Below are 24,385 nucleotides of genomic sequence, written 5' to 3' on the forward strand. Positions count from 1 at the left end.
AAAAGAAAGCTCTGTGTGTGTGAAAAAAATTATGCACATTCTATATGGGTACAATGTTGCATGACCGAAAAATAGTCAGCACTGAAAGCTGAAAATTGGCCTGGGCATGAAAGAGGTAAAAGTGCCTGGTAAGCAAGTGGTTAAATGTTTTAAGTATTTATGTGATCTCTCTTTGTACATATCGTATACAACCCCAAAAACATAATGACACAGAGTCCTACTCGAAATGCATCTTCCTGCAGTAAAGTGCAAGTGTTTTACTGCAGGGAAATAACAAACATGAATAGGTCCTTTATACTTGTAATTTGTAACTTGTACTTCCTTTTAAAATAGGCTTAGCAGCTTTACATAAGAGCGCCAGTCAATATTAGTTGTAACCTTGTTTATTCTTACACTTTCTTCCATGGTACCACTCACTGTTGGTACATATACAATATGATTTTTTAAAGAAATTTGTAATAATGTTCTTACAACAGCATTTTCTATGCACCAGGATAAATTTCTTTTTAATTTTTAAATATATACTGATCATTTATATTAAATGACTTCATAGCTCACTGTAAATATTGATATTGTTGATCTATAACATGTAGAAAAGTATCATCTGTAAACTTCAGTCATTTTCCATTGTCTTCGATGATCCAACTGATCTATAAAACACAGAAAAACAATAAATTGCAACCAACTCTAAGCTACTGAATAACAGCTAGAATCTGTGAAAGTATTAAGGAACATGTTCATTCTTCATGCATCTTACTTCAGAAAACATAGAAAGATATTAAAAAAGAAAATGTAGGAAAGAAAGCTAAAAGAGTGTTGAACATGAGCTGCTCTGTGTTTAGATCTTAGGACAGAAAGCTGAGGAACATCAGAGGAGGTGTTTGGCTCATAAGGGTGGAACAACTCTTTATCATAGTGTCCAACATCCTAAATGTTGTCACAGATCGGCAGCAAAGCTGATCTGCTACTTGTGGTTCTATCGCCATGTGGTCTCTCTGACCTTACTGCTGCCTGTTTTGTTTTAGACTGGGGGCCATATTTCATTGCTGGTTGATATAGCACCTACACGACCAGTCCTTGTCCAACCTGCCAATCAGCTTCACTATTTAGCTGTATTTAACACCCGTTGCTTGAGCAATTGGACACTTTCCAGTCCATGTTAGGTCCTGTTTGTTTGTCGGTTTCTCCAGTTACAGACTTCAGTTGCACTGACCTTGTGCCTGTCCCTGTTTTTGATATTGCAATAGATAGCAGGACCAACCCCAAAACATTCTTCAAATATATTAATAGTGAAAAGGTCTGGTCCGAGCATGTAGGCCCTTTACATAATAATCTAGAGTGAGTGACTGGGGACAAAGAGAAAGCAAATTTATTAAATACCTTCTTCAGCTCGGTGTACACAAAGGAGCTTGGGGGAGCTCTCTTGTCCATAATGGGCATAGTATCGACACAGCTCCAGATGATCCACATTGGCTCACAATTGATATGATCCAGAAATATTTAGACAGAATAAAAGGTGAGTAAAGCACCTGGACCGGATGGCATACACCCACGGGTCCTTGAAGAATTGAGCTCTGTCATTTCAGAGCCATTTTTTCTAATTTTTATGGACTCGTTAATGACTAGCATAGTACCACTGGATTGTCGTAAGGCCAAGGTAGTGCCAATATTTACAAAGAGGTCATAATCTTTACCAGTATAACTTCTATAGCTGGGAAGATACTGGAGAGTTTAATAAAAGACCACATAGATGAGTTCTTGCTGGAAAAAATATTTTAAGCAACAGAGGTTGTCAAACAAATCTGATTTCTTTTTATGAGGAGGTGAGCAAAACCTTGGACAGAGGGGTGGTGGTAGACTTGGTATACTTGGATTTTGCAAAAGCGTTTGACACAGTTCCCCACACATATATTAAGCAAGTGTTGGGACCCTTGCTTAATATATTTATAAATGATATAGGGTCTGGGATTAAAAATCCCATTTCAGTCTTTGCAGATGACACCAAGCTGTGCCGTGGAATAACGTCCTTACAGGATGTCTCCAACTTACAAGCCAACCTCAATGCACTGTTTATTTGGGCAACTATGTGGCAAATAAGGTTCATGTTGATAAATGTAAGGTTCTGCACTTGGGGACAAGAATATGCATGCATCATACATACTAGGGGGAGTACAACTGGAGGAATCAATGATGGAGAAGGATCTGGGAGTTCTGGTAGATCACAAGCTTAATAATGGCATGCAATGCCAAGCTGCGGTTTCTAAAGCTAGCAAAATCCTCTCTTGTATTAACCACTTCCAGACCGGACACTTTTACCCCCTTCCTGACCAGGGCAATTTTCAGCTTTTAGCGCTATCACATTTTGGTCATGCAACACTGTACCCAAATGAATTTTTTACCATTTTTTTGAGACAGATAAAGCTTTATTTTGGTGGTATTTATTCACCACTGGGATTTGTATTTTTTTTGCTATGTAAATGAAATGTCCAAACATTTTGAAAAAAAGTGTTTTTTTTATAAAATTTTGCAAATAAATAATATTTCATCATAAATCTTAGCCAAAATTTATTCTGTTATCTTTTTAGTAAAAAAAAAAAAATCCAAATTAGTTTATAAGCAAAAATTATAATTTTTAAACATTTTTTTTTACATTTTTATTTTATTTTTTTATATTATTATTTTTTATTTATTTATTTTTTTTTACATACTGTCACCCTAGCAGTACAGTGTCACCATGGTGACACTGTACTACTTGTGGGGGGTGATGAAGATTTTTTTTTTTTTTTTACACTGATTGCTTTTACACCCATATAGGATGTAAAATCAATCATTTCTGTTTCTCTCTGTGTGCATTCTTGCACTCATTGAGAATTACTGAGTGAGCTGTGATTGGTCACAGCTTGTCACATGGTACAAGGCTTTTGTGAATAGCCTTGTACCATGTGACCTCTGTGATCATTCACAGATTTCACACATAGTAAGCAATGATGTCAGAAGTGACATTTTGCTTACTACTTTGCATGTGATCACTGATTGGCCAATCAGTGATCACATGATCGGGACCTCGTACAGAGGTCCCGTCCGACGATCGGTGTTTCACTGTGTCCGGAGGACACAGCGGGCATCGGATCGCGGTGCTGCACGCTCCCAGGGAGTGCGCACAAGCAGGGTGCGGGGAGGCCGTTTATAGACGGCCACCCGACCCTGCAGTGCCACCGTCCGGCCGTTTATATACAACGGCCGGACGGGAGGTGGTTAATAGAGGTATAGACTCCAGAGAGAGAGAGAGAAATATCATTTTTACCCCAGTACAAATCATTAATAAGACCTCATATGGCATATGCAGTTTAAGTTTTGGCACCAATTCACGAAAAGAACATTGGGGAATAGGAGAAAGTACAGAGAAGGGCAACCAAACTGACAAGAGGCATGGAGGAGCTCAGCTATGAGGAAAGATTAGAGGAAGTGAATTTATTCTCTCTTGAGACGAGGATACTAAGGGGGGATATGATCACATGTATAAATACATCCGTGGTTCATATAGTGAACTCGGTGTAGAGCTATTTACCCTGAGGTCAACACAGAGGACAAGGAGGCACTCTTTACGTCTGGAGGAAAAGAAATGTAATCTCCAAACACGAAAAGGTTTCTTCACAGTAAGAGCTGTGAAAATGTGGAATAGACTCCCTCAAGAGTTGGTTCTGGCCAGCTCAGTGGATTGCTTTACAAAAGGCCTGGATTCTTTCTTGGATACACAGAATATAACTGGTTACTATTTATAGGTAAAGTTGATCCAGGGAATATCCGATTGCCTCTCAGGGGATCAGGAAGGAATTTTTTCCCCTGCTGGAGCAAATTGGATCATGCTTTGCTGGGTTTTTTGCCTTCCCCTTGATCAACTGTGGGTGTAGGATTATAACTTTTATTTTTTTTTTTTTTTTAATGGTTGAACTGGATGGACTTCCGTCTTTTTTCAGCCAAACTATGCAACATATGTCTTGTGTTGAGAGGTTACTGTGATTCACCTGAGCACTGGAAACTAGACTTGTACAATTTTATCTGCACAGGTGTGTCTTAAAGTCGCAACCAGTTACACCCACCAGTAAAGTCCATCACTCCTTGCGGGTGCTTTGGTGAAGATCTGGTGTATGTGCTTAGACTTCATCTTAGCTCTTTTAAGATAATAAACCTTTTCATCACATCCACTCACTGGCTAAATCCTGCCGCCTCAACCTCCGGAACATTTCCAAAATCCGCTCCTTCCTGACCAATAAAACCACAAAACAACTTATCCACGCTTTGGATATATCCCGCCTCAATTACTGCAACTCCCTAGTCACTGGTCTACCGTTACACAGGCTATCCCCCCTTCAGTCTATTATGAATGCTGCTGCTAGACTCATACACCTTACCAACCGATCTGCCCCTCTCTGCCAATCCCTTCACTGGCTTCCAATAACCCAACGTATAAAATTCAAAATACTAACCACAGCTTACAAAGCCATCCACAACACTGCCCCTAGCTACATCACCGACCTCATCCACAGATATCGGCCAAATCGCACACTCCGCTCCTCCAATGATATCTTCCTCTCTAGCTTCCTCATCACCTCCTCCCACGCTCGCCTCCAGGACTTCTCCAGAGCCTCTCCCATCCTCTGGAACTCCCTACCACAGCATGTCCGGTCAGCCCCCACCCTGTCTGCTTTTAGGCGATCTTTGAAAATGCACTTCTTCAGGGAAGCCTACCCCACCTTCACCTAAGAACTGTACTTGAATCACCTCCACCAGATCATCCCCCACAGCTATCACCTTTTGTATCATCTCCTCCTTCCTTTAGATTGTAAGCTCCACGAGCAGGGCCCTCACATTCCTTCTGTACTGAAATGTATTGTAATTGTACTGTCTCCCTTGTATTGTAAAGCGCTGCGCAAACTGTTGGCGCTATATAAATCCTGTATAATAATAATATTAGAGAACTATTACATTGTAATTATATATAAAATATATAATTTATTTCATTTAGTCTCTCACAATGATGATAAAAATGTAACTCACCAGTAAGACAATATGTCTTAAAGATTACCCATAAACAGTGTGATGGTAATCAGTGTGATCACCAGTACAAGTAGCTTCTGGAAGGGGCTGTTGATGGAATACCCATCATCGGGTTCTTGGGCTGGTGCAGTAGTTGCTGATGAAGCATTTGTTGATGGAATAGTTGCTGATGAAGCATTTGTTGATGGAATAGTTGCTGATGAAGCATTTGTTGATGGAGTAGTTGCTGATGAAGCATTTGTTGATGGAATAGTTGCTGATGAAGCATTTGTTGATGGAGTAGTTGCTGATGAAGCATTTGTTGATGGAGTAGTTGCTGATGAAGCATTTGTTGATGGAATAGTTGCTGATGAAGCATTTGTTGATGGAGTAGTTGCTGATGAAGCATTTGTTGATGAACTAGTTGCCGATGAAGCATTTGTTGATGGAATAGTTGCTGATGAAGCATTTGTTGATGGAGTAGTTGCTGATGAAGCATTTGTTGATGAAATAGTTGCTGATGAAGCATTTGTTGATGGAGTAGTTGATGATGGAGTAGTTGTTTGTGTTAAGGTTTTGGCATCAAATGACCTGGTCTGAGCATAGACATTGTTCAGTTCGAATTCCAGCGTGTATCCACTACCTGTAGTGGAAAGAAGAAAAGATTATAACAAGACAAAAAAGTGACCTTATTAAGGGGCTTTATAAAAAAAAAAAAGACAATGCAAAAATAGTACAGTGCCCAATTATGTGAAGACAAATTGGTCAATGTCTCATATCTGCAGAAGTCAAAGTTTTTGGGCTAATCCCCCTATTTGAAGTGATTCACTTGTATTTTAAAAAAAAAAAATATATATATATATATTTATTATTTTTTTTAATTTCCCTACAGTCCTCTTGAACTGAATGATAATGGTGTGTTAATACTGCTCAGTCCAGGAGTACTGTTAGCCCTGGCTGCATTATGACACACCCCCAAGGGGCAGGTCCATGATAGCCTGGGCTTACAAGTAGTGAATTGTATCATACTGGCTGTCATTCAACCAAGGAGCAGCATCTAGTGGCAGAGAGAAAGTACTACAGAGGAAAGTTCAAGATTGAGGTAGAGTATTGCAACAAAAGCTGCATGCAGTGTTCAAGTATTCTGGCAGCGACTGTTGGAATGCAATAGGACAGGGGGATTCGTCCATCCACATTGTTTGTGTTGATCGAGAAATCTTCGACTGTAATGCCAGCTTTAAGTGGTACGGGTAGCAGGAAAGGTAAGTGTTTTGTTTCCTCTGTTTTCTGTGAACTTTTCTTTTACCACATGCCCTTTAGATGCACACAGAAGCAGAGGTATTAATTGTTGCTCCTACCTGGTAGTTCAAGAACAAGGTCGGTGTAGTTGGCCCAGCAACTGTCAAACAATATGGTAGTATTTCCAGCCAGTCCATTGCTGGCGTAGGTGTTATTTGCATCTTTCAGTCTTGCTGTTAGTGACAATGAACTGGTGCTCACGGAAACACAATTGCCCTACAAAGAAAGCGTAGAAATCAAAACATATTTACTTAAATTTTGTATTCACAAAAAAAGTAGATTTATTTTATACTGAACTAGCATGTATTTCTGAACCTGATTTTAAATCAGCCTCTGTAGTCCCTTGCACAGCAGCATTGACATTGTCAGGAAGAGGGTCAGCACTCTGAGCCATGTAAGGTTTTGACACTGTTGACCATCGCCTCCTCTTCCAAAAACTCCACTCTCTTGACTTGCAAGACTCTGCTTTCTCCTGGTTCTCCTCCTACCTTTCACAATGCTCCTTTAGTGTTACCTTAAATGCTGTCTCCTCCTCTCCACTTCCTCCTGCTGTAGAGGTCCTCCAAGGTTCGGTCCTTGGACCCCCTCTCTTCTCCATTTACACCTCCTCTCTTTGTCACTTGATAAGCTTCCTTGGCTCCAAGTTCCATCTCTATGCTGATGACACACAAATCTATCTCTTTACTTCTCACCTCACCCCTTCAGTCTGCTCTCTCATTACTAACTTACTAACTGACATATCAGCATGAATGTCACTCCACTTCCTCAAACTCAGTCTTTCTAAAACTGAGCTCATAATATTCCCTCCAGCCCGTGCCCCCTCCCCTGACTTCTCCATCAAGATCAATAATACAACCATCAGTCCCTCAACTCATGCCAGCGTACTAGGTGTAATCTTGGACTCCCATGTGTGCTTTCAGCCGCAAATCCAATCATTGTCCAAATCTTGTAAACTTCACCTCTATAACATCTCCAAAATATGTCCCTGTTTAACCATTGAAACCACTAAACAACGTATTCACTCGCTTGTTATCTATCACCTTGACTATTGTAACTCCCTCCTCATTGGCCTACCTAATCGTAGGTTATTCCCTCTTCAGTCTTTCATGAATGCTGCTTCCAGACTCATTCACCTTACCAACTGTTCCATGTCTGCCATCCCTCTCTGCCAATCCCTCCACTGGCTTCCCATTGCCCAATGAATACAATTCAAAATATTAACAATAACATATAAAGCCATTTATAACTTTGCCCCAAACTACATCACCAATCTTGTCTCCAAATATCACCCAAACAGTCCTCTCTGCTCCTCAAAGAGCTCCTGCTTTCTAGCTCCCTTGTCTCCTCCTCTCATGCTTGTCTCCAGGACTTCTACAGAGCCTCCCCCATCCTCTGGAATTCTCTGCCCCAATCTGTCTGATTATCACCTACTCTGTCCACTTCTAGGCAATACCTGAAAACATATCTCTTCAATGAAGCCTATCCTGCCTTCAGCTAATAACCAAATCTTCTATTTCTCCCATCAGTTCATCCCCCACAGCTATTACCTTTTCTTCCACCAGCCCCTCCCTATTACATTGTAAGCTCTAAGGAGCAGGGCCCTCCTAACCCTCTTGTATTGAACTGTATCGTTTCTATATTGTCTCTTTTTATATTTTAAAGTGTTGAGCACACTGTTGCCGCTATATAAATCCTGTATAATAATATTCATTTTTTAATGGAAAAGCAGAAGAAAAATGGATCAGTGTGAAAGCAGCCTACGTTAGTCAGTAGTAGCTGACCTAGGCAGTAGCAAAGAAGGTAAATTGTTTATCAAGCTTTTCAGACCAAGGCTACCTTCCCTGTAATAAATATATAATGGGGGAAGGCAGGGTACCAAGAGTTCTCTGTGCTGGATCTGGTTTCTGGAAATGCTGTAACACCGTTCTGCGGAGGGGGACTGCAATACCCCCGAATGTAGAACATGTAAAGTGCTGCGTAAATTCGGCACTATATACACTGTAAATACCTGGAATAAGAAAATAAAACAGAGTTTATAGGACACTTACATTAGAGTCTACAGCCATTATAGATGGTTGTTGTGACAGAATCTGTCCTGGCAATCCAGCCACAGGTTCAACAATTACTTTCAGCGATGATACTGTAGCCAGATAGCTTCCAGTAGATGATGTCTGGTTCCTGCTGACAACAGGCTCCGATGCCACCTAAAATGCATAACATTTTTTTTTCACTGTGTATTCCAATACATCACTAGCCCTGTACATATTTATCTCAGCCTTTATATTCATTTAATGTACAAAATATATTTTTTTGTAATGTAGCATTTATTTTACACTGCTCTACACTTTTTATACACAAAGCACCTGTTATCGGAGAAGCAAATGAGGGAGATCTACCCAACAGGGGACACAGAGAAAAATAAAAGAATATACAGATGCCAAGTCTTCCTCACTTTTTCATACAAAGATTTCCTTTTACATCATTATTATTATTATGCAAGACTTATATAGCGCCAACAGTTAGCGCAGTGCTTTACAATATAAATAGAGACAGTACAGCTACAATACAAATACATCATCTTCTGCTGACACCTGTTACCTGGGACAGGAAGCCATGGGTGCAAATGTAAAACAAAACCTGAATGAAGATCTTGCATTTTCCCACCCTGGTCAAAATTAATAAAGCAGCTATGCAAGAGTATGGCTTATCTGTATCTAAAGGCAAAAACCTTTTAGTTTTAGAGTGATGGTGGGTTAGAGCAATGTTTCTCACCCTGGGGTGCCGGTGCCATTAGCACAGGATCCAGTTTGCCCTCGATTAACATAATGAGTTTCTGTCAGGAATGGACTCAGCACTGGTGGTGGGACTCACCTGCCGTGTGGGCTGCAGTACCAGGGCTGACCAGCGGGTGCTCTCAGCAGCCAGAAGCTCGCTCCTGTAGTCAGCCAACACCTGGGGCTGATTGCAGGAGGTGTATTTAAGGAATGACCAGGCCTGTGATCAGGGCCTTGGTGTATGTTTCCCATGAGCCCCTGTACCTGGTATCCTGTGTTCCTGTCTCGTTGCTGACCCTGCTTTGATCCTGACCTCTGCTGACCGTCTCCTGTTGAACCCCTGGCTTGCCTGACCATCCTTCTGCCTGATCCTTGGTACCGCGCTGCCCGCTACCTGCTGAACCTGGCTTGTGACCCCGACCATTCTCTGCTTGCTCCTCCTGTACCACGCTGCCCGCACTATACCGACCCGGCATGTCTGACTACGCTTACTTCACCCGACGATCCATCCATCCCGCATGGATCACCTTTAGTAAGTCTGCCTGCCTCTTCCTATCAGACTCCGTTCCTGCACTCCCCTACCAATACTCTTTACCACAGCCGGACGCACTCAGGGGTCGCGACCTGGTTCCAGTCTGCACCAAGTCCATCCCCGCCATCAGGGGCCCTGGTGAATAGCAGGCTGGGAGTTAGACTCCGCGCCCCGAGGAAATCCATGCTGTGGGCTGCTAGAGACACTGCCAGGCGGCACCTGACAGTACCTTACGGCCTGCCTGACCATTCCACCTCTCCAGCCTGACTACGCCTGTGTTCCTGAAGCCTGCTACTTCCCTGTGTCAGTCCACACATTTCGGGTCATACCCGGATCCCTAACAGTTTCCCTGGTGTGGGCAGGCTGGCCTCCATCATTATAATATCCAATGGTGCTCTAGGTCAATGGTACTCAACATCATTTATTGCTATGATGGTGGCAGCCCGCTACTAACACCATGGCTATGATCCATGATGGTATGCAGGCCCTCCCTCAGCATTTAGAAGAGGAGGAAGGTCCATCTCCTCCAGACATGCTTCACCGCCTGCCCTTTGCCACGCTGCTGTGATGGGTGGACTGTGTGATTGGGGAGCCTCCGATGTGCTAAGAGGACTCAGCACATCAGAGGAAAGGATGGGGGGACTCTGACATGATGGGGGGGGTTTCTAAAGTTGACTTCATCAAGGTAGCTATGTGCATGTTACAAGGCTCAGCTTTCACATTACAAGTAACATTCACATTTTTTGCATTTTAGACTGGGGTGCATTGAAAATTTGAAAACCTTCTAAGGGTGCTGCAACTGAAAAAAGAGATTGAGAAACACTGGGTTAGGTCCACCATTGGGTTTCACTAACAATAAGAGAAAATTCACAATTTGTAGTTCATATAAAAAGAAGCGAAGGAAAATCTCTCAATGGGACATAGATGAAAAAAAACTAGCAGAGGTTAATAAAACTTCATTCAAAATGAAACATACACTTTTTGGCTTTAGATATATGTTAAATATTTTCTATGATTGTTTACATCTCTTTTTGAGGTGTCACCTTCTAATTATCCAAAAAGGAAGGTCTGCGTCAGCTGCACTCCTCATATGCTTAAATTGTCAAAAATGCACTGTACACATCATGTTTTAAATTTTTTGATATCAAATAAATGAATATTTGCAAATGTGTGCAAACTAAACCCCTGTCTTTAATTTGAACTGTTAGACAGGACAATTCGGTTGGTTGCTGGCTGGTTGGTAAGCTGAGCTGGGAATGTTTCTCTGTTGTTGTTTGACATACATTGCCGTTCCATGTGCCCCTTGCTGCAAAGGCCAGTTATAGATTGGGACAGTTGACATTTGTTTTCTACGATTTAATAAATGAAGCCAGATATTGAGCAGTGGTCAATAGTTTGTGCAGGCTGGGTGCTCTGCTCCATTCTTCCTCCTGTTGGCTCAAAGGTTAAAATCAAGTGCTAGCCTGAGTGCGAAACGCGTTCTCTCTTGCTTCTCCCCTCCCCCTTCCTGTGTGATGTGTACAGTGTATATGCTTCAATAAAAAGCACATGACGAGTGTGGCTAACCTTTCTTTTTGGATGATTAGTGGCCTGAACCTACAGTATGTGAAATCCACCAGGACCTCTATGTGTCTTATTTATCACATTATAGTTGCCTGGGTATAAAACATACATGAATTGAGCTTTAACTGAGCCTAAATGTGCCATTATCTGTAATGTTTCCCTGCACTATGGCCACCAATAAAAGATTCAGGCAAGCCATATGAAATCCAGACCTAAAGAATGGCCAGCACTGTCACTAACATTCAGGTATCTGATTACATTGAAGCACTGAGTGCAGCTGAGGCCAGGTTTTTGCTTGCTGAATAGTACAGGGAGATGTGATCAAACTCATAATCCATCAGTACAATTACTGGTATTACCTGGCTCCAGGCTGCGTCACTCGGAGGTGGCACAGGAGTAGACACTGACAGTGATGAAACTGTGACATTCAGGTAACTGCTGAGATTTCCATTGATTGCAGCTGATGCCAGGTTTTGACTCATTGACTGGAAATCCGAGTACAACAGATCACCTGCATAACAAAATAAATACTTAACATCGGGTTGTTATACGTGCATACAACTGCAGACATGAGAACAATGTGTAGTGTAGATATCACAAAGTTACTATGAATTATATAAAGTATTACATGTCCACCCACTCTACATCCAGACTTTATTGGGTGCAGTCTGCTTTGCTGACCTCATGATGTTTATTCAGTGGGCCACATTTACTGTGTGTATTGTGCCTTCACACTTACTATTTTATACAGGATTAAAGTATGTCTAAAACCACAAATTTCTTTTTTGCATTTTGGGTAAAAGGGTAACATTTCCTAACAAGTTTCCTTTTTTTCTGCTGTCTCATCGGGGAAATTTTCTCTCCATGCATTCCCCATACATTATTTCTATTATGAATGGGCTGCCAATGCACAAAAATGGATGAAAAGTGAACATGTCCTTTTTTTAAATAAAGCAGCACAATACAACGCTTGATATATGCGTTGTGTTATGCCGTGGTGCATTATGCTCTACTGTACATACATATTTTACACAGAGCAGGTGCATCGTGGTTTGCCACAGGGAGACCACTGCTTCCACACAGAGTACAAAGGTTTTATCTGCAGCATGCTGGCAGGAGTCAAGCTTTTCTACTTAGAATGTTGCTGCTTTCTAATGACAACAAACAGTATGCTATGCACATTTCTTTTTAATGCAGTTGGAATGTGTTTAGCTGATTTATACTGAAAGACCAGTTCCATTGACACCTGTCCACTCCGTGGCATTATTGCACATACAATATGTTAATGTGCCATATGGGGCACAATAATGTACATTGCATCAAGGCAGCAAACTCATTTTGTATAGGCTACAAAAGCAGACAAAAAAGCACATGCAACATTTCTTTTCCAACATGGGGTGTGCGTTACCACGTATCGCAGTGCACTGCAACGTAGGTGTCTTGTTGAGGTGCACCAAAGTGCACAACAGTGTGAATATAGCCTAAAGCTAGATAGACAGCTGATAGACAGACAGACAGACAGACAGATAGATAAACTATTTTAATTCAAATAGTTACAATACTAGGGACATAATCCACCACATCAATGTATCTACAGTGAATAATATTAATAAGTGTCATACTTACCTCCTCTATGCAATTCCCTATGCACAGAGCATCCCCAATCCTCCACCAGCACTCCTGAATCCTCCCTAATGCTGAGTGCCCCCATAGCAAGCTGATTTCTATGGGGTACCTGTGCGTGCTTGCTCCCAAGCCCCTCTCTGTGCATCCATAGACATACAGAGTGTGGCTCGGTCTTGCCTTCACTCTCTCCTCACTGGCTGTGATTGACAGCAGTGGGAGCCAATGGTTCCCACTGCTGTGTCTAAGCCAGTGAAGAGGGAGAAAGCCAGGAGAGCACCTCCTCTCATGCACATCGTTGGATCGAGTTCAGGCTCAGGTACGTATTGGGGGGTCTGGGGGAGCTGCACACAGGTTTATTACCTTCATGAGTAGAACGCATGAAGGTAACAAAAACTTTGAGACTTTAGAACCACTTTAAAGAGCTCCCTATGACCATTCTTTACCTGTGGAGTTGGAAGTTGTGTTCATCTGCTCTCCAGGCGGATCTGAAATTTCCACAGAAACAGAGAGTCCCCCTGTTGCTCTCTTCCTTCGTCTGGATCCCTCTGAAATTATCTTTGTGATACGAATTTTGCTGGCAGGAATCTTCAGGAACAGTGCCAGGTTCCTCACAAGGTTATCCCCGTAAAATTGGTCCACAGTCATTGCAGGCAGATTAAAGGCAAGAACAATGAGGGGAGATGTGTGTATTTCCACTGGGTAGGATCCTCGGACCAGGACATACATCATGTTGTAGTCTCTGTCAAAGAAGTTTTCTCCAAGCACAGAAGAATTCAGCTGTGGCATATATTGACCTTTCAAGCAGAAACCAGAAAATATATTTTGTTAAAATATTGTCTATGGTTTTCCAGTCGTACATTTTTTTTCACTATGTATGAGTTGGAATTCGTTTCGGCTGGTTCACTCGCACAAAGACATTTATTAATGTCCGATAAGCATCTCTGTAATTAGAAATCATTATTAAGAGTGAACAGGACATACATGGTTCATTTAGAGCTGTGTGCTCCATGAACTGATAAGGTACAGTGGCAGCGGGAACCCTCTGCAGTAGGAAACTTTTTGATCAGGGGACATGACCTTCAATCACCTGATGGGGAGGAGTGGGTATCCCATGTTGGTATAGGCAGGGCTCTAGTAATATAGTAGTTCCTTTGTAGGGCAGTGATAATACTTAGGGAATACTCTTGTGTGAAATCACTTCCCCGATATGGAAACATGATTTTCTTATTAGCATAGATTTCTTACTCACTCTGTTAGGTCTATTAAAGTGGTACTCAACTCCACCCCCCTTTTTCCACTTACCTGTAGTGCTGTAGTGCTTTAAAGCACATACTCCCCTGCACAGTGAGGCCAGCATTGTCCCTCTACGATTCGCTGTTCGGGTATCGCAGAGCAGGTCATACGCCACCATCTTAGACAGCCAGCTCCAATGATGCACTAGACCCATCCCACGGCCCACTCCCTTACTGCCCCCATGAAGACTGCACAGAAGTAACACCTTCTGGGTCACCTTAAACAAGTACATAGGTCAGAGTTGTGACATCACATTGCCTTCACTTGTATACTTTCACCAAAGTATAAATAACACTTAGGAGCTTAAGAAGACGTACTCCTAATGGTGTTCAAACATAATGCTCAATCTGATAAAGCCCTTCCATCAACTGCAAAAACACACACAGAAGGGCACAAACACTTAGTGCAGTACCACCATACAGCTTTACTTAATACAAAAAAACAATTGCATACTCACAAACATACTATGTAGCTGAAGTTTCTATGTGATACACCTGTTGATACTTATGTTTGTGAGTATGCAATTGTCTCTTAGTATTAACTAAAGCTGTATGGTGAGAATGCACTTGGTGTTTGTGCCTTCTTGTGCGTGTTTTTGCATTTCCATGTATACCTGTTCCAGGAAGGTACACAAGGTGATATCGTTTTCCACTCCGGGATGGCACATTAGCAGTGGCTCACTGAACCTAAACCGGATAAAACCGGAGAACAGAACAGACTTCCGCACTTTCACTGGAGGACACAGCTTCCGGGATCACCGTCGGGCACAGAATCGGAAGTGAAGTTGGAAACCACCATGCCTACTTTGTGTTAATTTTCTACTATAGACTATATTTATGATTATGGACTATATGGACTTATTTAGCCTATCTTCATTTATGTTATTCTTAATTTTTTGCTTTATGTTTCATCCTTTATAGAAGGAATTGTTTATATGATCAGGGATTGTGCCATATATCTTGTGTTTTATACCTGTTCCAGGATAATGACTAAAAGTATTGAAACCAGAGCATCACCATGACAGCTGGATTGCTGGCATTTTCACAAGGTGGTAAACAATGGAATCCTCCCTCCATACTTGCTTCATGACAGATTCTCCCAATGCCACCTTAATACTACCTGCATTGTGAGAGCATTAGTGTCAGGAAAGGACTCATCGCTGGTGGTGCTGGGGCTCACCTGCTGTGTGGGCTGCAGTACCGGTGCTTGCCAGCGGGTGCTTTTAGCAGCCAGGATCTTACCCCTGCAATCAAGCCATCACCTGAGGCTGATTGCAGGAGGTGTATTTAAGCAGTACCAGGCCTGCAATCAGTGCCTTGGTGTTTTCCCATGTGCCCTGTTGTCCTAATCCTGTATCCTGTCTTCTGCCTGCTTGACTCTGACTCTGCTAGAACTCCGCCTGCACCAACCCCGGCTATTCCTGACCATTCTCCTGCCTGCTCCTGTTGTACCTTATCTGCCCGATTATTCCTGACCCGGCCTGCCTGACCACTCCACCTCTCCAGCCCTGACTACACTTGTACATATTAATATTAGTTTAAGGTTTGGTTTTTGTTTGCACTGCGTTTGTATATTTGCGCAGCTCTTAATAAATTTTATTATTATTTCATCATTTCTGAAGCCTGCTGTTCCCTGTGTCAGTCCACACATCTCTGGTCATACCTGGATCTCTGACAATTAGTGATCAACCATACTTATTTACCTTGGTAGGTTGGAGCTTTGAGAGTGAAATCAGAAGATCCCTTCCATTCTATATTAGTTGGGTTTACATAGACATTGTTCACATAAACATCCAGACGCTGGGGATTTGAAAAGTAGATTCCAACGCGAACAGACTAAAAGAAAACAGACATTGGTATGAAAATTTGACGTATCCAATAGGACAGTGTCAAGGTGTAAATATAAAAGATGAAGATCCTTAAATAAACTCCCTTGTCATAAAAGGTTGCCAAAGTTATAAGGTCTAGTCTAATTTTAGTTTTTCCTCAATTCAAAATTCTTTCCAAGGGTCTTCTGGCTAATTCAGTGCCATCATGGGTCCTTCCTCTGCTGAACTGAATAGTATTCATGTAATGCTGTGTGAATGCTATGCAATACTGTAATACTCTAAGTCTAGGTGGCATACTGCCACAATCCAAGTGAGACAAATTCATAACAGTCTGAGCTCAGATGAAGGGGTTTAGAGGTCTCCGGTCATCATTCAACCCTTTGGATTGAGGACATCTACTGATTTTTAGGGATGAGAAAGTATTACTGAAGGGGACAGTGCTGAATTGAAGGTGAGTATTGCAGCAAATGCTTCTTTTTATTTTATCTTTTAATTGGCTATTTTCTGTTTGGGGGGGGGAAGTTCTGCATTAAAGTTAGGTTATTAGTCTTGCTGGGATAGCTGAATAAAAAGTAATAAAAATATCTAAAACTACCTACCTTTCTCCATGTTCTCCTCAATGTTGTGCACATAATTAAAAAAAAACAAAACAAGGATTTTGTTCACATGATCTCTGATGAATATTGATTGTACCCTTCAACAGACACCACTTCATATGCCTGTGATTTTGTTTCTGTGAGTAGCACCGGAAGGAGCCTGGAGCAGCATTTTCTCCAGTAAAGGTGACTTTAGGAGCTAGCAGCTTGTCACCAATTATTTGTTCAGCTGTCTATATGGCTGCTGTTTTACCACCAATGTTTTCCCACTGCTCACCAATGAATTACATTTAGCAAGCCTTCCCAGAGACCAGAAATTTTTTTTCAAGGGTTCCTCTGGAGTAAAAAGGTTGAGAATGGCCTGTCTTCATTGTGGCTTCAAAAACTGTGGTTCATATTTCATTATTAGAATATGGCACATCTTCTATGTCTGTAGAAATACTCTCTAATCAGTATGGGAAGGCGTAGAGCCATCAGTACAGCTACAGCATCTGCTAAAAACATATATTGAGATCTTCTATAGACATGGCATGAGTACAGATCCTTCATTATAATGAGCACAGTTTGGACACATTTACTGGGTCCAGCTGACACTTCAAGATTCTGTGTAAGCACAGGGGCAAAAAAAAGTCTTATGTATCCTGTTTAGCAAGGTCAGCCTTAACAGTCAATATGGGAGACATCATGCACATTTGGTATATAACCCTCTTGCTGGTGAACTTACTTTGGAGTCGTCTGTGTTGAGTAGCTTAAGACGCATTTTCTGTGGGCTGATGCTAGAGAAATATATATCAAATGACTTGTTTGTTGCCACTATGGAGTGAAACAATGAAACTCTTCTTTGACAGGTATATCCATTGCACCAGCCGTGGTCTTGGGGCCCTGTAAGAAGACCAAAGCATTTATCTGTATAGATAACCATCACAATACACAAACATGGGGCAGGAGATGTCATGAGCACAGTAAATTTTATATTTTCAAAAGGTTGTAAAGGTATTAAGGTAAAAAAAAAAAACTTTTCAAATGTTGCTCCCTCCAGCCCCCCCCTTAAACACATAAGTGAGACCGTTCTTAAACCAGCATTGTGCCAGTCTGTAGCAGCTTTTCTCCATTGCCTATCTTCTTGCAGGAGACTCTGCAACTCATCTGTCCCCTAGCAAGTGGGTGCGGACAAGTAGAGGAAAGGACAGTGCCAGTGGGGGACCTCGAAAGAGGAGGTTTGGGGTTGCTCTGTGCAAAAATTGCATATAGCAGGTAAATATCACATGACATGACATTTTTTTTGTAAATGAAGCTTTACAATCACTTTAAATAGATTCCAATGTTCATATTTAAACTAGTATTTTCAATGGCAGTTTTTATTCTGATTGGTGGCTATGGGGAAACAATCACTGCTCTTGGTACTGACACTTTAATGCATGAGGCCTGCAGAGAAAGTGTTGCATGTCACCATAAGGGTATAAATCTAATTGAGGCATCAACAGGCTGTACCATGGGTTTCCAAATCTCATGAAAATATGTACCAATACAATATAGGAGTCTATATCTGAAGGGTTTGGGATCCTCAGCTTTCCCAGGATCCTATGAGAACACCCAGTGTCATCACCAACACCAGAAGCTAGGATGTAATGTATTTTCTGCCTTTTTTACGGTGTTAGCTAATAAGCAGACCATTTTCTTTCATGGAGCTCCCGGGAGCACCATCTGCCAGGGGAGTGGAGGATTTGTAAGTAAAAGTACTTTTCCCGGTCCCCTAGAACTAAAAGAGAATTTAGTACTAGCTCTGTGGGGGTAGCTTCATTGCAAGGTGGCAGTTTGACTTTTTCCAGAGTTGGGCTTTACGTAAAGCCCAAAGACTGCATTGGATATAACAGTATAATGCTTAACCACATGAATGATTTCATTGTTTGCTCCTTTGTGTTTTTCAGACTAAAGCTGGCCACACATGGATCTAAATTCAGCCATTTCAACACTGACAAGCCAAATTTCAATCCATGTGTTGCCACTATGGTTGAACAGAAGTTGATCTACCAATCTATAGACTGCAGCGCTGATCTCTGTATTCTGACAGCGGGGGAGTCTCCTCTCTGTCAGAGTACAATGACGCAGCAGGGAGGATTCCCACATCCACATCAAGTATATGCATGGGGGAATCAGGTAAGATTTTTGTTCAACCCGCTAGTTGAACGAAAAAACTGACCTTCATATGGCTAGCGTAAGAGTTGATGGTAAGATACTGTATATGAGTATTTAGTAGACTACAATTATAACTGAGAGCTGTATGAAACAGAAGTGACATGAAAGAGATGTTACCTGCAACAGCCAATCAAAAATGTACATTTCTTTTTTTAATCTGTATAACAGCTGAAGTATGATATCCATACCATTAATGAGATCTAAATAGCCATCTCCCAACACAGCTACTGGGGAAAGACGCCGTGTCTCTGTATCTGCATCCAGGCTCTCAATGACAAGCATCTCATAATTAAGTCTGAAACATTCATAGGCCTCCCAGGATGACATGTACACACAAGTGCTATCTCTGATGATTCCTTAACAAAAGACAAGCAGATGGAAGCATTATTATAACACATCAAAATCAATGAAAGAGAAATATCATTTTATTTTGAACTTACAATGACTATCTATACGAATCATTATGAATAAAGTGACACAGGAGTTCAGGTGAGAGCAATAAAAAGGGTCCACTGGCACCTTCACCACTTTGCTGTAACCAGGAGTCCTGATTCCTGATTTTACCTACAACACAACCCGCAGCTGAATTATGGTGTTTTGGTCCAATTAAAGCAGTTCTCCAGCCCCCCCCATTAACAAAAATGAAAAGTCAGCAGCTAGAAATACTGTAGCTGCTGGCTTTTAATATAAGGACACTTACTGTACCTGTCCAGGGATCCAGTGCTGTCCTCACCCAAGGCGATTCTTTAGAAGGCTTTGGGTCTAGGAGCCGGCATCTTAACTAAGGGAAACCGGCAATGAAGCATTGCGGCTTCACTGCCAGTTTCCCACTGCACATGCACGAGCTTTGCACTTTATGAATGTTCCTGCAGGAACAAATCACAGGTCCCAGAAGATTGTGGGGGAAAGAGGGGGACCAAATTTCTGCTGGGATCATTGAGATGAGTTGACGGGAAGTGGCAGTGGGTACCTGTCAAAGCCAAGTACCCCTCCTGAAAAAGTTCCAAATCTCAAAGAAGAGGGGAGAAGATGCAAATAAGCAGAATTTCCCCTTTTGGGTGAAGTTCCGCTTTAAGCAAAAGTAACCTGTCATTATTCAGACTAATGGATTGGTATATGGAAATGTTTACCTTCATAGGGAGCTACCTGTGATACAGGTATTCGGCTTCCATTGAGACTGGTCAGCATCACTGTCGGAATTCGGTAATCTCCAAGTCCATATCTCCTGTCTCCATTCCACTCCCATTCTGACTGTGGTACCACAGCACCTATTTGCCCCAAGAAGGAACCATCAAGATCTTTCAAGAGGGTCTTCCTCTTTGCATCACATGTCATGTCCACACAGTCTGATGGGTTCGCTTTGCTGTATTTGTATAAACAAAAAGTTCAAATGTCATATATGAAGTCTAAGACCCCATTCACACTTGAGTGTTTTTCAGCTCGAAGCTCGACGCTCAAAAACACTCAACAAGTAAAACACCATTATTTCCACACTGAGCACACTTGAGCATTCTGTCACCTGTAGTAAAATGCCTGTCGCAAAAAGAGGAATTGCGCTTCTTTTCATGCAAATCTGATCATTTTGTCCCCATAGACTTGAGTGGAATATGCCTAAACGTTTTTACAAGTGTTTTTTCAAGTGTTTTTTCAGGCGTTTGCAGCTCAGACAGCAGCTATTTCTATTTCTCTTGGCCACAGCAAATTCGCCTAAATGAAAAACTCCTGAAAAAACTCCTATAATATTTGCAAATCTGCTCAAAAAAACATTCAAAGATGCATGAAAAAAAAAATCTTGAAAAAACACCTACAATCCACTCAGCACAGTGTGAATGGCGCCTCAATTGTGTCGTGTTGTACAGTACAGAGCATGTGATGTCTTGAAAGGAGTTGCAATAGAAATGTACCCTATCTTCTCCTCTTCCTAATTGTGACATTGTCACTCTGACCTTTAAGACGGCAAGGCAAAGACCAGTGCTTCCCCTTCATTATGTTGCATCAGTGAATAAATTGAAAAATGATTGATTCAATAAAGTGAATTACTAAATTTTTACTATAAGACATTAGAAAACAAAATGGAGGCATTTCATCAATCAGTGATGTTTTGGTTATATGTGGAACATGGTAGGCTTAGCCAGCCCCTACTTTTCCCTACAGTGAGATCTAACATACTTCTCGACTTTGACAGTTAAATGATCCACAGGGGCGGGCTGACAACTCATTGGGCCCCTGGGCAATAGGGGATCATGGGGCCCCTGTGTCCTTGCCCAAACTCAAAAAAGCCTATGAAAAAGGTACCAAGAGCATCTCATGGGGCCCCCTATTGACCTCGGGCCCTCGGGCAGTGCCCGAGTTTCCCAATGGTCAGTCCACCCCTGGATCAAGAATAATAATCAATTAGAAAAGAAAAAAATGTTACTTCCTCTGCACTTGTCAGCCTAGCCTATAATAAAAACAAAACTGTGCAGGGTATTTATTAAAACACTTAAAAACATAAAAGTCATACAGTACATACATACATATATATATATATATATATATATATATATATATATATTAGTAGTGCATTGCCCTGCCAGGGTCTAAAAGAGTTTTTGTCCCAGGATTTTCTTCTAGATAGGTTGAAGAGCTCCTGGGAACTTTTGTCATGCAGAGGAAACTGGCTTTTCAGTTTCCTTATTGTTATAGTAAAGTCTGTTTTGGGACCACCTGGAGCTTGGAGATTTCATAGTGATCAGGTTTTGTGGAACCACTAGCACACATATGGGTTGGGTTTGTGCTGGGATTCTAGGAGTGACCTGATCATGGTTCTGGGCTCCACTCTGGCAGACAGGAGGTCTTCACCCAGGAGTCAGGAGGGCTCTACCTAGGAGAGAGGTGGGAGCCAGAGCAGCAAGGGGTTGCAAGCCATAAGGTCAAAGTTTTTGTTTGTGAGAAAACTGTCTGTAGGAGACAGACAAAGACATAATGTTTAAGGCCAGAGAAGCAATGCAAGAGTACGCCAGGAGGCTGCATGTTTGTTCAAGAGAGAAAATTGCTTAAAACCCCCTGCGAGGGAACGTTGATTTTGAATTATGGAACCATTTTGAATCTTTCTTTTAATAAAATTTGACAAGAAAAGCCTTTAAAAAAGAAGAAAAGTGAGTGGCTCAGTTCTTAAAAGCTCTACCGTTTGATGCTAGTTGTCACAATATAAATACAGTATCCACTGTATATATACAATTAAATATTATTTAGGTAGGCAAATAGGTCAAAGAGGTATAAGGTATTTCCAAGTTATGTATACATGCTGACACAGGTGCTCTGGCACCTAGACGTCAATGACAGAAGGGTTAAAGTTTAAACCAGGTGTTTTATCTTCCCAACAACTATCAAACACTGGTGGACTGACCCTTTAAGAGAATTGTGAAGCGGAATCATTATTATTGTTGGATGAACTTACTTCACGTCTGGCCTGTGGATGAAGACTTTCTGGTCCTCTGTAGTGTCCACTAATGTCAGTCTGGAGACCTCTATGGGGTGCTGTAAGTCTTCACTTTCAGGATCGGTCATGAACATCACATTGGCTTCTCCAGAGCACACATTTTTGTAACCCACAAATATTGTATCTGAAAATGAAAAAACGCTCTTGATAAATGTTTGACAGTAAAAGACATAAAACACTCAAAGACATATATAAATATGTGACATAAAATAATCAAAAGAACACTAAAATGGGCTCCAGGAAAATAACAAAATCAATTCAATTAAATTATGCATTCATTAAAGAGACCCTGTGATGAGGAAAAACTGCTGCAGGTATATACAGTGCATCCAGAAAGTATACACAGCGCTTAACTTTTGCAGCATATTGTAATTTTACAGTCTTATTCCAAAATGGATTGAATTAATTTTTTTCCTCAACATTCTAAAAACAATACCCCATAATGACAACGTGAGATAATTTTTTAAAAATCTTTTCAATTTATTAAAAATAAAAAACAAAAAAAATCCACATGTACATAAGTATTCACAGCCCTTGCCATGCCACTCAAAATTGAGCTCTACTGCATCCTGTTCCCACTGATCATCCTTGAGATGTTTCCACAACTTGATTGGAGTCCACCTGTATGAAATTCAGTTGATTAGACATGATTAGGAAAGGCATAACCCTGTCTATATAAGGTCCCACAGTTAACAGTGCATGTCAGAGCACAAACCAAGCCATGAAGTCCAAGGAATTGTCCGTAGACCTCTGAGACAGGATTGTATCAAGGCACAGATCTTTATGCAGCATTGAAGGTCCCAATGAGCACAGTGGCCTCCATCATCCATAAATGGAAGAAGTTTGGAACTACCAGGAATCTTCCTAGAGCGGGATGCCTGGCCAAAATGAACGATTGAGGGAGAAGGGCCTTAGGCAAGGAGGTAACCAAGCACCCGATGGTCACTCTGAAAGGGCTCCAGCATTTTTCTGTGGAGAGAGGAGAACCTTCCAGAAGAACAACCATCTCTGCAGCACTCCACCAATCATTCCTATATACTAGAATCTATCCATTAAAGTCTATCCATTAAATACATGTACCTCTACTATGGGGGCTCTTAAAATTGGAGAGTTAGGAACTACAGAATACTGGGGTGCCGTGATGAGGCTCTGTAGCTTACGAATGTATTTGCAAATGTGTGCCAACTAAACCCCTGTTTTTAATGCATACTGTTAGACAGGTTAATTCGGTTTGTTTGCAAGCTGGCTGTCAAACTGAGCTGGGAATTTTTCCTTTTTGTTGTGTGACATGCGTCACCCTTCCATGTGCTCCTTGCTGTGAAGGCCAGTTATAGACTGGGGCAGTGGCCATTTTTGTACTGTATGGTAGAGTGGCCAGACAGAATCCACTCCTCAGTAAAAGGCAAATGGCAGCCTGGAGTTTGCCAAAAGGCACCTGAGGGACTCTCAGACCATGAGAAACAAAACTCTCTGGTCTGATGAAACAAAGATTGAACTCTTTGGCCAGAATGACAAGCATCATGTCTGGAGGAAGCCAGGCACTGCTCACCACCTGGCTAATACCATCCCTACAGTGAAGCATGGTGGTGGCACCATCAGGCTGTGGGGAAGTTTTTCAGCGGCAGGAACTGGGAGACTAGTCAGGATCAAAGGAAAGATGAATGCAGCAATGTACGGAGACATCCTTGATGAAAACTTGTTCCAGAGCGCTCTGGATCTTAGACTGGGGTGACGGTTCATCTTTTAACAAGACAATGACCCTAAGCAAACATCTCACATAACAAAGGAGTGCCTACTGGCCAACTCAGCCAGAGCCCAGACTTGAACCAGATTGAATATCTCTTGAGAGATCTGAAAATGGCTGTGCATCCAACCTGATAGAGCTTGAGAGGTACTGCAGAGAAGAATGGGAGAAATTGCCCAAAAATAGGTGTGCCAAGCTTATAGCATCATACTCAAAACAATTTGAGGCTGTAATTGGTGCTAAAGGTTCTTCAACAAAGTATTGAGCAAAGGCTGTGAATACTTATGTACTTGAGGTTTTTTTTGTTTTTTATTTTTAATAAATTGCAAAGATTTCAAAATTAACGTCTTTCATGTTGTCATTATGGGGTATTGTTTTTAGAATGTTGAGGAAAAAAATGAATTTAATTCATTTTG

At 41.5% G+C, this 24,385-nt stretch overlaps 1 protein-coding gene across 1 annotated transcript in view; it reads right to left on the reverse strand.

The window, feature by feature from the left end:
• Positions 1-367: 367 nt before the first annotated feature.
• Positions 368-24,385, reverse strand: part of LOC149470394 (fibrocystin-L-like) — a 209,947-nt gene continuing 185,929 nt past the window's right edge. The window contains exons 68-78 of the mRNA XM_089664463.1: positions 22,184-22,349; positions 19,875-20,107; positions 18,933-19,100; positions 17,273-17,430; positions 15,827-15,959; positions 13,275-13,625; positions 11,565-11,716; positions 8,385-8,540; positions 6,396-6,552; positions 5,059-5,680; positions 368-650 (exon numbers count right to left, since the gene is read on the reverse strand). Of these exons, the coding sequence (XP_089520589.1) occupies positions 5,076-5,680; positions 6,396-6,552; positions 8,385-8,540; positions 11,565-11,716; positions 13,275-13,625; positions 15,827-15,959; positions 17,273-17,430; positions 18,933-19,100; positions 19,875-20,107; positions 22,184-22,349 (2,279 nt within the window). The 3' untranslated portion in view covers positions 368-650; positions 5,059-5,075. The remainder of the gene's footprint in view (positions 651-5,058; positions 5,681-6,395; positions 6,553-8,384; positions 8,541-11,564; positions 11,717-13,274; positions 13,626-15,826; positions 15,960-17,272; positions 17,431-18,932; positions 19,101-19,874; positions 20,108-22,183; positions 22,350-24,385) is intronic.

The sequence above is a fragment of the Staurois parvus genome, unplaced genomic scaffold (assembly GCF_062004578.1).
Source record: "Staurois parvus isolate SC_StPar_1 unplaced genomic scaffold, SC_StPar_1.0 ptg000047l, whole genome shotgun sequence".
In the NCBI taxonomy this organism is placed as follows: domain Eukaryota; kingdom Metazoa; phylum Chordata; class Amphibia; order Anura; family Ranidae; genus Staurois; species Staurois parvus.